Source organism: Dromiciops gliroides, chromosome 3 (genome assembly GCF_019393635.1).
Source record: "Dromiciops gliroides isolate mDroGli1 chromosome 3, mDroGli1.pri, whole genome shotgun sequence".
NCBI classification, from domain to species: domain Eukaryota; kingdom Metazoa; phylum Chordata; class Mammalia; order Microbiotheria; family Microbiotheriidae; genus Dromiciops; species Dromiciops gliroides.
Window position 1 is genome coordinate 358,389,316 of NC_057863.1, and position 16,147 is coordinate 358,405,462.

General features: G+C 52.3%; 1 protein-coding gene across 3 annotated transcripts in view; it reads left to right on the forward strand.

Annotated features, from left to right (window-relative positions):
- BCL9L (BCL9 like) overlaps positions 1 to 14,640 on the forward strand; it is a 36,883-nt gene extending 22,243 nt beyond the window's left edge. For 2 of the 3 annotated variants that reach the window (XM_043993283.1, XM_043993284.1), the window contains exons 2-8: positions 666 to 1,042; positions 1,828 to 1,947; positions 5,830 to 6,034; positions 6,277 to 6,361; positions 6,525 to 8,802; positions 9,389 to 9,655; positions 10,950 to 14,640. In XM_043993283.1, coding sequence (XP_043849218.1) covers positions 742 to 1,042; positions 1,828 to 1,947; positions 5,830 to 6,034; positions 6,277 to 6,361; positions 6,525 to 8,802; positions 9,389 to 9,655; positions 10,950 to 12,058 — 4,365 coding nt within the window. In that variant the 5' untranslated portion in view covers positions 666 to 741 and the 3' untranslated portion in view covers positions 12,059 to 14,640. The remainder of the gene's footprint in view (positions 1 to 665; positions 1,043 to 1,827; positions 1,948 to 5,829; positions 6,035 to 6,276; positions 6,362 to 6,524; positions 8,803 to 9,388; positions 9,656 to 10,949) is intronic. The other variant, XM_043993285.1, reaches the window with a different exon arrangement.
- The last annotated feature ends 1,507 nt before the right edge of the window (positions 14,641 to 16,147 follow it).

Genomic DNA, 16,147 nt, shown 5'->3' on the forward strand with positions numbered 1-16,147 from the left:
TGCCTGTCTGTGGCTCTGCCTGTTTCCCACTGGGGAACTGGGATGGTGGACCCCTGCCCTCTAGGTCATTTCTTCCATTTTCCTAAGGGAGCCGTCCATAAGCAACGGTCCCAGATCTTCTTGTCTCCCTTCGTTCTCTACCCCTTGGCTGGGAAGGGGATGGGATGGTTGTGGAAAACCGGGAATGAATTAGGGCTGGAGGAGGGAAATAGCAGGTATGAGGGAGAAAGGGAAAAGGTCCAGGAAGAGGGGATGCCAGCATAAAGACCTGGGTTTGAATTCCCTTTCCGGGGCTGGATGGGGTGCTCTCTATAGACCACAGCCCTTCTATCGATGTAGGAAGGATTTATGGGAATGAAGAAGGGGTTGTCATAGAAACCAGCCAGTCCAGGGGGCCGGTGGGTTTGAGACTCGAGGTGGCTCCCTGCTTGGGGATCTGGTTCCCCTTCACACTTGGAGGCCCTTTGCCGATCTCAACCCAAAGAGGAAAACCCTGGAATAAATCAAGGTGGTCGATTAGCTTGTTCCATCTCAGGACATTTTGTTTTCTTGATGGAAACAAGGAACTATACAATTGAGTTGGCCGGAGGGGTACCTTCGGCTCTAAGGATAAGCCAATTCCCCACAAGATTAACAACCCCTTCTTTTTTTTCACCTTCTCTTAGGCACCTCCACCTCAGGACAGGAGCCCCTGGGATCCTGCCACCATCCCTCCAAGGCCCTCCAGCCCCAGCCAAGCCAATGCACCCAGAAAATAAACTGACCAATCATGGCAAGACGGGGAATGGCGGGGCTCAGTCGCAGCACCAGAATGTGAGCCAAGGGCCCGCTTGTAACCTGGGCTCCAAGGGCGTGGGAGCAGGGAATCATGGGGCCAAGGCCAATCAGATCTCCCCCAGCAACTCCAGTCTGAAGAACCCCCAGGCATCTGTTCCTCCCTTTGGTTCACTCAAGGGGAAGGTGAAGAGGGAGAGGAGTGTGTCAGTGGACTCAGGGGAACAGCGAGAAGCTGGGACCCCATCCCTGGACCCGGAGGCCAAAGGTACCTAGAGCATCCTCCCATAGAAGATGCTTTCTGTCCTTAGCGATGGCCTTCAGCCACCAGCATCCCATACTACTCCAAGCACTGGGGATTATCTCCTCTTTTTCCTCTGGTTTGGGAGTTAGGGGCGGAGGTAGCCAGGGCCTGGGGACTGGGTTTTGTGGGATCGTGGATGGTGTCTCCATCTAGGCAATGCCTGTCACCAAAGGGGCCTATTGTGAATGATGGAATCTCAGACAAAGGGGTCTCTGGGCCTTTGTCTTCCTTCTCACTCCACCCTGTGGAGAAGATAGGGGAAGTATATTTAGGTGGGAAGTGGGGGTGGGGGAAAAGACCTGTAGAATTAGGTATAAGATCCAGGTAGACCCTCGCTCCCAGGCATTCCTAGTGTCCTCCACGGGTAGGAGCCATTTGGGGAAGGCGCAGGGCCTAGATGAGTAGCTGCTCCCCCTCCCCCCTCCTTCCCCCCCAGTCCTAATTGGAAACAGTTGTGGTCAGGATTCTTCTACGCTTGGTATTGGGGGGGGAGGGGCGCCAGGCGGCTTTCGCTTTGGAGCAAAATCAGAAACAAATGGTAGTATGTTGGGGGCCAGTGGCATGGGGGTGGAGTGGGAGACTGGCATGGTTCCCACAACAGTCTGGGCAGTGCCAACAAACTTGAGAAAAGAAGAAGGGAACAGAGATTGGGAGTGAACTGGGTGAATGGCCAGGACTTTAGAAACAGACACTAATATCTCTCCCTTCCTTACCCCTGCTGCTGCCGCCCTTCTGCCTTCCCTGGGCAGAGGTGGCACCAAGGAGTAAGCGCCGCTGTGTGCTGGAGAGGAAGCAGCCATACAGTGGGGACGAATGGTGTTCCGGGCCCGACAGCGATGATGACGACAAACCCATCGGGGCCACCCATAGTGAGTTCCCGTTGGGGCAAGGGTGCAGATCTTCAGAAAGATGAAGGAAAAGTTCCTTAATGTTGGGCCCGGTGAGGTTGGGGAAGGGTGCATTAGGGAAAAGAGGTCCCCAGTCTCCTCCCACAAGGATGAGACTTCATCTTTAGCCAAGGTAGTCATTAGAAATAGAGACCGGGCCGCCAGCAAGGAGCCCACAACCAACTCTGAAGAGTCTTGGAGCTGGGGAAAGTAGGTGACAGGACAGCTTGGCCTAGAAGCCTTCAGTGTCAGCCCCAGAGATCTCCAGAACCCTCCTTTTCTACATTCTCCCATTCTGGCTTTGAGGGTACCCTTAAGGGGCAACGGTCTTCCTCCTACCCCGACCTCTGCCAGCAAAGACCCTCTTCTTATTTCTTTTTTTGTTTTTTTAGTGAGGCAATTGGGGTTAAGTGACTTGCCCAGGGTCACACAGCTAGTAAGTGTTAAGTGTCTGAGTCTGGATTTGAACTCAGGTACTCCTGACTCCAGGGCTGGTGCTCTATCCACTGAGCCATCTAGCTGCCCCCCTCCTCTTATTTCTAACCAAGGTGGCTCAGAGGAACCTCATGCTACCTCTGCCCCAACACACTAGTCATCATCCTGCCCTTGCCTCCTCCTTAGTTTTCCTCTTTCTAAAGGGAATTGGGGGTGATGAGTCACCCTTATCCCTGGAAAGCCTTGGTAGCCACTTCAAATCCTTGGCCTGTGCTGCCACCTGCTGGCTTAGTCTGGGAGGGCAGTGCAGTTTGTGCTTTTCTTTGAGATAGGACAAGCTGACTGAGTTGGTTAGAGGCTTGGTGTAGGTTATTTAGTTCCTATGTGTTCCCAGGCGCTATTAATTTCTTCTAACCACCTCAGAAATGGGTCCCATAAATCATAAGGGATAAATCATAGGAGTTTGTGTGACAGGACTGCTACAAAACTCTTTTCCCCTGTTACCTACATAGTGCCTGTTATCTATAACAGACATTTAATAAATGCCTGATGACTGATTGATTGCTTGGTTGGTTGATCATTCATCTAGTCTGTTTTTAGGGCCTGGATAAGATAAAATTCCTTCGGGTCAACGACATCACAGAGTAGTTGGGGAGGAAAGATTCTCACATATAAAGATGACTAGTATCGGCTCCTTACTAGACAGTCAGTTCTGTGACATCTATCCACGATCAGGTTTTATGTAAATGTTGAATCTCTGACAACACCTAGCAGTGTAGGCATTTTAACAAATGTTTGTCGAGTGAATGAACCAGAGGACCAGACTACCTCTGTCCGTGTCTGGGGTGTCAAGAGTGTCAAACTCAAATAGAAACATCTTCGAAACCCACAAATTAATATTATGGATGTTTTATTTTATTTTATTTGGTGAGGCAATTGGGGTTAAGTGACTTGGCCAGGGTCATACAGCTAGTAAGTATCTGAGGCCTGATTTGAATTCAGGTCTTCCTGAATCCAGGGCTGGTGCTTTATCCACTGTGCCTCCTAGCTGCCCCATGGATGTTTTATTGTATTTGTTATTTATTTTGTTAAACATTTCCCAGTTACATTTGAGTCTGGTTAGCTACACTGGGGCCCAGGTTTGATACCTTTGTGGTACAGGAAGCAGGTCACCGTGGTTAGTCTGGGCAGGCTTGTTTGAAGAGAGGAGTCTCAGGTTAGACTGTCATCTGGACTCTGGACAAGCTATACAGGAGGAGGGAGAGAATCCCAGGTTCTGTACAAAAATGAAAGCCTTCCCATCCTTGGAGCCCAGCTCAGTTGCCACCACTTACATGAAGCCTTCCATAATTCCCCTTTCACCTCAGCCAACAGTAATCACTTCCTCTCACACTTTTGGGGGTTATTCTTCAGTGTTCATTTCCCTCCCATGCACCTACAGTATTCTGATTGGTATCACAATCATTTTCTACCTCTTATCTTGTCTGCTCTGCTAGATTTCAAATTTCTTAAGTGCAGGTGCTATGTTTTTATTTATCTCTGAAACTCCTCCAGTTTTTAGCTTAGCACCTTACATGTCATACATTCAGGAAATGTTTGTTGATTCGAATGATGTTATTGTGAACCACTGTTAGAAGGAGATAGACTATGAGTTGTTTTTCTACAATTGGGGTGGTTTGGCACCAAGCCATCCACACTCTCATGTTCCCCCCAGCCCCCACCCCCACAGCCCTTGTGATCAGCTTTTTTGTGAAATGACTGGATGAAATCAAGGGTGTTATGGAACAGAAAATTTCTCTTTGCCAGTCTATATTGAAGTAGAACCCACGATCCTGACTCCGTTAGCGTTGTTTGAACCCAGATCTCTCTCCAGTTTTTTCAGTCCGTGTCATGGCTATGAAAGTCTAATAATGCCTTCCATCCTACAAAGCTATTAACTTGTTTCATCCTCACTATATTCCTTTTTTTTAAAAAAGGGAACTAAAAAAATTATACTTCAATCTGTATTCAGACACCACCAGTTCTTACTCTGGAGATGGACTGCATTTTTCATAAGTCCTTCAGAGTTGTCTTGGATCATTGTATTGCTGAAAATAACTAAGTCATTCACAGCATATTATCTTACAATATTGCTGTTGTTTTATATACAATACATTTCACTTTGCATCAGTTCATGTAAGTCTTTCCAGGTTTTTCTGAGAGCATCCTGCTCATCATTTTTTATAGCACAATAGTATTCCATCATAATCTCATCCCACAGTTTGTTCAGCCATTCCCCAATTGATGGACATCACCTCAATTTTGAATTCAACTTTTTAAAAAATCTTTTAGGATACCAACCTAGTAGTAGTATTGCTAGGTCAAAGAGTATGCATAGTTTTATAGCCCTTTGGCCATAGTTCCAAATGGTTCTACAGAATGTTTGAATCAGTTTACAACTTCACCAAGAGTATATTAATATCTCATTTTCCCCATATACCCTACAACATTTGTCATTTCCCTCTTCTGTCTAATCCAATCCAATCCAATAGGTATGAGGTAGTACCCCAGAATTGTTTTGACCTTCATCTTTCCAATCAATAGTGAGTTAGAGTATTTTTTTTAATGTGGCTAGAAGTAGCTTTGATTATTTCATCTGAAAACTTTCTATCTTTTGATTATCTATCAATTGGGGAATGGCTCTTCCTCACTATATTTCTAGAAGGCAATAGACTAGGTGTTATTATCCCTGTTGTTTAGAAGAGAATAACCAAGGTATATAGAGTGCAAATGACTGCCTCAAGGTCACATAGAGAATCATTTCATTTTCCTGAGTTCCAAACCAGGGCTCTGCCTACTCTGCCTTACCTTCCTCCTTCCCTTCTTCCCCACTCCCTGCTTACTAGTCCAGCCATCTGTGGCTTGCTTGCTTAGAGCACAGTATATATCCATAAATGCACATATACTCAAGCCACCATCCCTTCTCTCTCCACCATGGCTACCACTTAGCAAAAACTGGCCAAGAGAAAGCAAACAACATTATAAACACAAAGGACCTTCAGGACCAGATTGTTACGATGAACTAGTTAGGAAAATGTGTCTTAACCACTTGTGCTGGGTCCAGCATGGTTTTGATCAGTAAGTGGTGATCCTCCCTCAGCTCAAGTTTCCCTTAGGACATTACTTCTCGGGGGCAGCTAGGTGGCGCAGTGGATAGAGCACCAGCCCTGGATTCAGGAGCACCTGAGTTCAAATCCGGCCTCAGTCACTTAACACTATCTGTGTGACCCTGGGCAAGTCACTTAACCCCCAATTGGCTCACTTTAAAAAAAAAAAAAAAAAGATGGACCAGGACATTACTTCTCCAGTAACCCCCTCTAGTGAAGTTGGGCTGGGGTGGGGGTCATTAGCCCACTCACCTCTTTCTCTCCTCCTCCTCTCCCATTGCAGATTGTAATGTAGCAGACCCAGGCATGGCCACCACACAGCTAGGCCCAGGTCCAGCCCCACCACCGCCTCTCAACGAGAGTAGTGCCCCTGGAGCCCCCCATGGTCCTCCAACTGGCCTTCGGCCAGAGGGCCCTGGTGGTCCAGGAGGCCCGGGAAAACCGACTGCTCAGTTTGTCTATGTCTTCACCACCCACCTTGCCAACACGTAAGTGCTGCTGGGGGAGAATGCTTCTGTTCTGTCCAGGCCCTACTCCGGGATCTCACCGGGGAACATATACATCCAGAGTCCCAAGCAAATCACCCGGAGGACCCAGGGTTAGCATGGACCCATGGGAAGGTCAGCTTGGGGAGGGGAGGGTGTTTTCCTTCTACCTACAGTTGGCCCCTTTTCACCCTTTTCTTTTGGCATTTCTCCCCCCCCCCCCCATCCCATGCATGACAATGCAGGGCAGCTGAGGCAGTGTTGCAAGGCCGAGTTGACTCCATTCTGGCCTACCACCAGCAAAATGTACCCCGTGCCAAGCTTGACCAGGTGAGCATTTATTTGTGTAGGCCTAGAGATGGGCCCAGTCCAGAACTTTTCCTGGGAGGTGGGCACGAGGGTATAGTATTGGGGGAAATGCTAGTACTCTCTGAGAGGCGGGCTCCTTTGCCTATTGCCTTCTACCTCATGCTCTGCTTTTGCCGTCCCACAGGCTCCAAAGGTGCCACCTACATCGGAACCACTTCCCTTGAGCACAGCCTCAGCAGGCACCCCACAGTCCCAGCCACCCCCCCTGCCACCTCCTCCACCGCCCCCTGGCAGTGCCCCCCTGCCTCCAGAAGGACCACCTGAGGATGCACACAGGGATCTAACCCCCAACTCTGTGGGTGCCACCAGCAGCAATGCCACAGGGGGCACCCACCCCAACACCCCCACGGCCGCCACTGCCACAAATCCCCTGGCCCCAGGAGGGGATGCTGGTGGTGCCCCCGGAGGTCCCGCCTTGCTAGGGGAGGGCACTCCCACAGGCAATGGGCAGCGAGCCCTGACCGGCTCTGAGGGCCTATCCAAGGAACAGCTGGAACACCGTGAGCGTTCCTTACAGACGCTGCGTGACATCGAGCGGCTGTTGCTGCGAAGCGGGGAGACGGAGCCCTTCCTCAAGGGCCCCCCAGGGGCCACGGGTGATGGGGGACCGCCAGCCCCGGCTCCCCCAGCACCCCCACCTGGAGGACTGAAGAAATACGAGGAGCCCCTGCAGTCTATGATTTCCCAGACCCAGAGCCTAGGAGGCCCTGGGCTGGAGCACGAAGTTCCAGGTCACCACCCGGGCAGTGACATGGGACAGCAAATGAACATGATGATGCAGCGGCTGAGCCAGGACAGCTTGACACCCGAACAGGTGGCCTGGCGCAAGCTGCAGGAGGAATATTATGAGGAGAAGCGACGGAAAGAGGAGCAAATTGGCCTCCATGGAGCACGACCCCTGCAGGAGATGATGCTGTCCCAGGGCATGGGGGGCATGATGGTCCGGGGGCCCCCACCTCCTTACCACAGTAAACCTGGGGACCAGTGGCCTCCAGGCATGGGGGCCCAGCTTCGGGGACCCATGGATGTCCAGGACCCAATGCAGCTCCGAGGAGGGCACCCGTTTCCTGGTCCTCGCTTCCCTGGCAGCCAGATGCAGCGGGTCTCCGGGTTTGGAGGGATGCAAAGCATGCCTATGGACGTGCCAATGAATGCCATGCAGAGGCCCGTGAGGCCGGGCATGGGCTGGACAGAAGACTTGCCCCCAGTGGGGGGGCCAGGCAACTTTGTGCAGGGTGCAGTGCCCTATCCCGGTGGGCAGGGTGAGGCAGAGAGATTCATGACCCCAAGGGCTCGAGAGGAGCTGCTGCGGCACCAGCTACTGGAGAAGCGGACGATGGGCATGCAGCGTCCACTGGGGATGGCGGGCAACTCCATGGGACAAGGCATGGAGATGGAGCGTATGATTCAGGCCCACCGACAGATGGAGCCGACCATGTTCCCTGGGCAGATGACAGGCGGGGAGGGCCTGGCGGGCGCCCCCATGAGCATGGAATTTGGGGGCAGTCGGGGTCTCCTGAGCCCTCCAATGGGGCAGTCTGGCCTGAGGGATGTGGATGCCCCCATGGGGCCTGGCAACTTGAACATGAATATGAATGTCAACATGAACATGAACATGAATCTCAATGTGCAAATGACCCCTCAGCAGCAGATGCTGATGTCCCAGAAGATGCGGGGCCCCACGGACATGATGGGCCCTCAAGGCCTGGCTCCTGAGGAGCTGGCCCGGGTCCGGGCCCAGAATGGTAGTGGCATGATGGGGGCACCCCAGAAGATGCTTATGCCCTCCCAGTTCCCCAACCAGGGCCAACAGGGCTTCTCTGGTGGGCAAGGACCCTACCCTGCCATGCCTCAGGACATGGGTAGTGCTCCAGACATGTTCAGCCCTGATCAGGGCTCAATGCCTGTGGGCAACCTGGGTACCACGCGGCTCAGTCACATGCCCCTCCCTCCAGCACCCAACCCTCCCCCTCCGGCACCCATGCACCCAACCCCAGCTAGAGGGCTGGGTCGACGGCCCTCAGACCTCACCATCAGTATTAACCAAATGGGCTCACCGGGCATGGGCCACCTGAAGTCACCCACCCTTAGTCAGGTGCACTCACCCTTGGTCACTTCACCTTCTGCCAACCTCAAGTCGCCCCAGACACCCTCTCAGATGGTGCCCTTGCCTTCTGCGAACCCCCCAGGACCCCTAAAGTCTCCTCAGGTCCTCAGCTCTTCCCTCAGCGTCCGTTCACCTACTGGCTCACCCAGTCGGCTCAAGTCTCCCTCCATGGCGGTGCCCTCCCCAGGTTGGGTGCCCTCACCTAAGACAGCCATGCCGAGTCCGGGGGTCAGCCAGAACAAGCAGCCGCCTCTCAACTTGAACTCTTCCAATACTATGAGCAACCTGGAGCAAGGTGAGTTGTCATCCGTGCTCGGGGAGAGGACAGGCATTGCTTGTTGCTCACGTGGGTCTGGAGACTGATCTAAGATCTCAGGCACTAGACAGAGCCCAAGGGTGGAAAAGATTCAAAGGGGGAGGTGAATTTGCTTCAGAGGCAGAAATGGATCAGAACATGGGACCCAGAGGTGGAAGGACTCTTAGTAGGACCCATTATACACATGAGGAAATTGAGGCCCAGAGAATTGAAAAGGCTTGGCCTAAGGCACACACAGGTAGCAGATGGTACAACGGAGAGTCAAGTTCTCTGCCTCCAGAGCCTTTCTACCACCTTGTTAATTTCCTGTTGGCCGTAGGTCGGGAGGATGTACACCTTAATCTCCCAGTTGTTGAAGGCAGACATTAATGAAGTTGTGGCCCTTCCAGAACTTCCTAGATCACACCTTGGTATCTGTCTTAGAGAAGCACGTGGGTGTCTGTGGGGTGAGGTTGTCGGTAGGCATCCCAGGAGTGGTACTGTTGGATGAGGGGAAGTAATCCCTGCGCCATCTCTGGGACATCTTCCAGAGGCATCATCTCTCTCTTTCTCCTCTCTCCTATAGGTGCCCTCCCTTCCAGTGGCCCTCGGAGTAGCTCCTCTGCCCCACCTGCCAACCCCCCGGGAGGCATCATGAACCCCAGCCTGCCTTTTACTTCCTCCCCAGATCCTGCCCCCTCCCAGAATCCTTTGTCGCTGATGATGTCTCAGATGTCCAAATATGCCATGCCCAGCTCCACCCCCCTATACCACAATGCCATCAAGACCATTGCCACCTCAGATGACGAGCTTCTGCCTGATCGGCCTATGCTTCCACCAGGGACCATGCCAGGTGGGAAAACAACATTCCTGGGGACTTGGACTTTTGGCTTTGGCCCTCTAAGGCAGGATAGGAGGGAAAGGGTTTTGGCTGCCCATAACCAGAGATGGGGCTAATGGACCAGGAGAGGATAGTGTCCCCTACCCCACGGGGTACAAATGAGCTGTGAGTTATGGCAGTAACAGGAGTAACCATTAATAATCCTTTGCATTCACACAGGACATAGATAGATAGATATCTATGGGGGCAGCTAGGTGGTGTAGTGGATAGAGCACCGGCCCTGGAGTCAGGAGGACCTGAGTTCAAATGCGGCCTCAGACACTTAACACTTACTAGCTGTGTGACCCTGGGCAAGTCACTTAACCCCAATTGCCTATCTTTAAAAAAAAAAAAAAGATAGATATCTATGTGTATATATATGATTATATATGTGCATATATATAAATTATTGTTGAGTCCTTTCAGTTGTGTCAGACTCTTCGTGACCCAATTCGAGGTTTTCTTGGCAAAGGTATTGGAGTGGTTTGCCATTCCTTCTTCAGTTCATTTTGCAGATGAGGAAACCAAGGCCAATAGGGTTAAGTGACTTGCCCAGGATCACACAGCTAGTAAGAGTCTGAGGCCAGATTTGAATTCTGGTCCTCCTGACTCCAGGACTAGCGTTCTATCCACTGTGGCACCTAGCTGCCCAAAATGTAAAATGATGTAACACATTGTATGTACATGTGTATATCACATTTGAACCTCTTCTTTTTTTTGTTTTTTTGTTTTGTGGGGCAATGAGGGTTAAGTGACTTGCCCAGGGTCACACAGCTAGTGTCAAGTGTCTGAGGCTGGATTTGAACTCAGGTCCTCCTGAATCCAAGGCCAGTGCTTTATCCACTGCACCACCTAGCTGCCCCTACATTTGAACCTTTTCAAGAGCTCTGAGAATCAGGGAGGGCCATGGCTACTGCTTCTCACTGTTATGGACAGGATACTTGAGGTCCAAAGAGGCTTCCTAGAATAAGCTCTCGAACTCATGACACAGTCGCTCCAAAAAACATCCAAATAGCACTATAGGAAAATGCCTGGAGCACCAAAGAGGCTTCCTAGATGCTCCAGCCGAGGCTGACTTGCTGCTGTCCCAGGGTTCTGATGAGGGAGAAATGGGGACCAGAACCCTAAAAGCTCAAAGGAGATGGCCAGTGGGTGCTGGGTCTCATCGAGGACAGGGGAGGAGATGGCAGATGAAGGCTGGAAGGGTCGGCTGCTTCCCTTCCCTAACCCAGAAGGCACGGGTGACCCCTTTGTCCTTTCCTTTCAGGGATCAACACCAACCAGCCCAACCAGATGCACCTGAACTCGGCAGCTGCCCAGAGCCCCATGGGCATGAACCTGCCTGGCCAACAGCCCCTGTCTCATGAGCCCCCACCTGCCATGCTGCCCTCACCCAACCCGATGGGCTCCAACATTCCGCTGCACCCCAATGCACAGGGGCCTGGCGGGCCCCCCCCGAACTCCATGATGATGCCCCCCGGCGCCCCAGACTCCCTGAATCCTCCTTGCGGCCCCATGCCCAACGCATCCCAAATGATGCCCTCTAACCAGCTGGTGTTCCCCCCTCGGCTTCAGCAGCCCCATGGCGCTATGCCCCCTGGGGGAGGTGGGGGCGGGGGTCCCGGCATGCAGCAACATTATCCACCCGGGATGCCCCTGCCCCCCGAGGACCTGCCTAGCCAACCATCAGGCCCCATGCCACCCCAGCAGCATCTGATGGGAAAGGGGCTGGCAGGGCGAATGGGTGAGCCGTATCCCCCAGGAGTGCTGCCGGGTGTGGCATCTGTGCTGAATGACCCTGAGTTGAGCGAGGTGATCCGACCCACCCCAACAGGCATTCCTGAATTCGACCTGTCCCGGATTATCCCTTCGGAGAAACCCAGCAGCACCCTGCAATACTTTCCCAAAAGCGAGAACCAGCCTCCCAAAACTCAGCCCCCCAACCTCCACCTTATGAACCTTCAGAACATGATGGCCGAGCAGACCCCTTCCCGGCCCCCCAACATCCCAGGTCAGCAGGGTGTCCAGAGGGGTCTCAATATGTCCATGTGCCACCCCGGACAGATGCCCTTATTGGGCAGGACAGGTGTGCCCCCACAGCAAGGCATGATGCCTCATGGCCTCCATCAGGGGGTCATGTCCCCCCCTCAAGGCCTCATGGCCCAGCAGAATTTCATGCTGATGAAGCAGAGGGGTGTAGGGGGGGAGGTATACAGTCAACCCCCCCATATGCTCTCTCCCCAAGGCTCCCTAATGGGCCCCCCACCCCAGCAGAACCTTATGGTGTCCCACCCACTGCGGCAACGCAGTGTGTCTCTGGACAGCCAGATGGGCTACCTCCCTGGTCCTGGCAACATGGCCAACCTACCCTTCTAGCCAGCTTGGGATAGGGAGGTGGGGCATGTGGGTACAGGAGGTGGGGAGGATCTGGTATGGGAAATCTTACAAACTTTTAAAAAAACTCATCCCCTACAACTTTTGAATGGCCTAGTGTCATGGGGTGGGGGGTGGGGGGCCTTGTGTGTTGGAGTGGCATCTGTGGAAACCATACAATGCTGTTGGCTTGGGGTGAAATAGTTGGGGTGGGAGGGGGGATTGTTCATTTTGGTTTGGGTTTTTACTCGGTTTCAGCCCCCAGGACTCCCTGTCTTCCCCTTTCCTCCCTATTCCAGTTTCTTGGGAGTTTGTTGGTCTCACTCTCTTCCCCCGTTGTTGGTTACTCAGCATCAGTGAATTAACATGTGTTTGTAGGTCCCAAACTGTGCTGGGAAGAGGGTGAGCGAAGAAAGGAAGAAGACACAGTCTGCCTTCTTCCTTTTCTGCTTCTGTCTCTGTCTTTCTCAAGGTCTCTGTCTCTCTCAAGTCTCTTGGTTTTCCTCTCTTACTGCTCTCCTCTCCTCCTCCTGTCTTCCTAGCCCACCCGTGCCTCAGTTTCCCCAGTGGTGTAGCTGATACCTCTATTTTCTTCCTCCACCCTTGCGCTTCCCCCATGCAGACAGGTGGGTGGATGTCATTGGCCATCATTGCTGTAAATAAGGCCTGCGCTTTGTGCCGGTGTGTGCGTGTGCTGTATTTCTGTATTTTAATAGACGACTCGGAAAAAAGGAAAAAAGAAATTCCCCCCCCCCAACCTGTGTTCTCCCTCCAAACCCCCCACCAACTCCCCCCCCAAAGAAAACCCAACCCTCTGACATCTCTCACAGGGACATGCAAACACCCACACTCACCATTTGCAGAAAGGTCTCTAGTGCAAGGTCATGCCCCCCCCCAAGAGCATAGTGGCCCCCTAACCTCCTCCTTTCCAGATGTGCTTCAGGCTATGCAGGCAGGCTTCCATCCTGGGGGTGCCCCATAGGCTGAATTGGGATTCTGGGAGACTATACAGCTGAGACACTCAGGGGCCACATGCATCTGAATGTGTCTTCCTTGTGTCTCCTTTGATCCCTGTCGGCAGGTCTTTGCTTTCCCCGAGTTGCATGTCTGGGGCATCTGCCTCTGCTGCTACCTCTTCCTATTCCATCTTAACCCCAACTTCAAAGCTGCTCTAGAATTGAGATGCCAGAGTGGGGACCTTGGGCAGGGGCTTCCCATTCACTCCCTCCCACCTTCAGTTAGGGATCTGGGAAGGTTTCTCTCCCCATCCTGATGCCTTGGATCCTTGAATCCTCCCAGTCACTGCACCCACCCAGTTATGGAACAGGTTATCACAGTGCCAGCAAGAGCTGCCCCCTGCCGGAGCTGACCTTGTTACTTAAGACTGTGCCACACACCAGTGTCCTCCCAAAGCCACCACCCACTTCCTCTTACTAAAGGGGGAAGGAAAAGAGGGGAAGGCTCAGAGTCAGTACCCCACCCCAACCACGGGGACTGTCTGAGGAGGAAAAGCCTCACGGGTCCCTGCCAGGCATTGAGTTAATTGGCCATTGGCCCTCCTGTACCCCAAGCCTCTTGATCCTATCTTTTGTAGGCTGAGATCCCTTCTTCTCCCCTCTCTACCCCCAAAGTCTCCTGTCCCTTCTCTTCCAAGTGACTTCTCCCCATCCTCCCAAGCAGGGCAAAGCTCTGGGGAGGCTGGGGGGACAGCCACCGTGAATCAAAAGCCATAGACAGCTGTGTGTTTTGTCTCCCATTTGCCCTATAAAAAGAACCTTTTATTTTCCCCTTTCCTGCCTTCAGGGAAGGCCTTTTGTGCTGAGGGCCAATTTCAGAAGGAGAGGTGTCTCTTCCCCTTGGGATACATGCCCTTCTCTCTGCCAGCTTTCCTGTCCTATTAGGGATAGGGCCCCAGGTCAGTAGCCATGATACAAAGGGATATGGCCTCTTCCGCCCCACCCCCGTCCCTGGCATCTGGTGCTGTCCACCTGGTCCATCCTCAGCCGCTGAATCAAGTTCTGTGTCCCCATCCTTCCCCCCAAAACAGCTCCCAGGGGGTCCAGGACAGAGTTCTCTTGTTTCTGAACACCACCTTCATTCACATCAGACTCTTCCTCATCCTCCTACTCCCACTGGGTACTCTGCCCATTCTGGGTCTTGCTCAACTTGAGTCATCACCCTGTCTTCTTTCTTACCCCAGGATTACCAACATTGTGTCTCTTTCCCAGACCCTGGGGATTCTTAGTGTTTCCCGACCCCTAGGGGAGCAGAGCCACACCTGATCCCTTCCCCACTGCCCACAACAGGCATTTTCCCATCTCTCCACACCCTCCACCATCACTGAAGTCAACCCACCAGCCTCTCCTCCCCCTCCCAATTCATGGCCATACCCCCTTCCCCCCAGCCATTTTGTATCATTATATAAATATATATATATAAATATAAATATATAAATACAATATGTGAAGACATCTTCTTGGTTTTTATTTTGAAACAATTTTTAGGCTTGTTTCGGGGGTCTCTGTGCTGCCTGTACTGTATTGACCTGTTTTATAGGTGCCTTTTTATTAAAAAGAAAAACGTCAAAAACCAACCTCTTGCCTTGTACTTTTGTGTCTGATGGATCCATGGGCTAGGCCAGGATGGCTTGAGGCCTAGTGCTCTGTCAGGTAAGAAGCACTAACCTTTTCTGCCCTGTCAGTCAGGTCCTGAAGGGACAGCTTTGTACCTGGTCTTGATTTTTCTTTTTTTTTTTGGTGAGGCAATTGGGGTTAAGTGACTTGCCCAGGGTCACACAGCTAGTAATTGTTAAGTGTCTGAGACCAGATTTGAACTCAGGTCCTCCTGAATCCCGGGTGGGTGCTCTATCTACTGCACTACCTAGCTGCCCCAGGTCTTGATATTTCTGAGGTAGAGGGTGTCCATCTGGGGTTGTCCAGCAGATCCAGACTTGGCAGCCCCCGTCTCCAAGGCTGAAGGGACATGGGGCCTGGTGCAGGGCCATGGGGTGGCTGGTCAAGCCGGGCCCCTGTGAGCGAGAAGCGGCTTCCTCTGGTTCCATCTGAGCAGGCCCCTCAGAGAGGAGTGGACTGCTGCTTCCTTAGGGGTTTGGGGACTTCCCTCCCAGAGTTTGGTACTGGGGCCCCATCCTGTCCCTTCCCCCACCTCACTTCCCTTACCAGAGATACAATGGTCCTGGGAGACTGGGGCATGGTGTGGCCCCAGTTTGAATCTCCCTTCTAGGTACCAGTACCTCTGGGCATGGTCCATTGAGGAGATGCCCATCTATGAACTGTTTCACGTCAGGCATATCAATCTATCAATAAACATTTATTACATGTCTACTATGTACCAGGCACTAGGTTAAACACTGGGGATAAAGAAGGAGGCAAAAACTAGTTTGCCCTCAAGGCTCTTACAATCTAACGGGAGGCTCAGAGAACCATCCAGCTGAGTAGGGGTTCCCTACCCAGGATCTCTCAATCATTGCTTGGGAAGGGGATTAGTCAGACTCTGGTCTGATCAGATGACTTCCAGAAGACCCTTCCAACAGATCTCTCCTGGTCTTGGCCCTTCTAGGAGAGCCTCTGATTCCCGAGGCTCCCCCCCAAGTCTTATTGTTCATCTTTGGTGAGCTGCATCCCATTCTCTGAGGTCAGGACACGCTCATGAATATATCCCCATTCTGGAAGGTGCAAAGTGGAAAAGAATTTGTCCATCGGGCAGAAAGCAGCAGGTATTCAAAGTCTGTTCCTGTTTGTGAGAGACCTCTGAACAACCCCCTCCCTGCCCCCAGCGTAAGTCCAAACCCGGACTCCACAGGTGCAGAGACAATAGTTGCACCCAGGTTATCAGAACTGTTTCCCTCAGGTGGGGTTTTCCCTCATACCTGGCCTGAGACGTTCCTCACTTTTCTGGCCAGTATCAGGATGCTAACCCGAAGCCTTCACTGAGCTTCAAACTTTCCAGCAGTACCTGGACCCAGACTGAGCTGAACTGGAGAGGGTTTGGGGGTGCTCGTGGTTAAGGACAAAGGTAGCTATCAGCCAGGCTTCCAGGTGTCCGAACTGGGTCGATCTGAGCTTTTTGTTT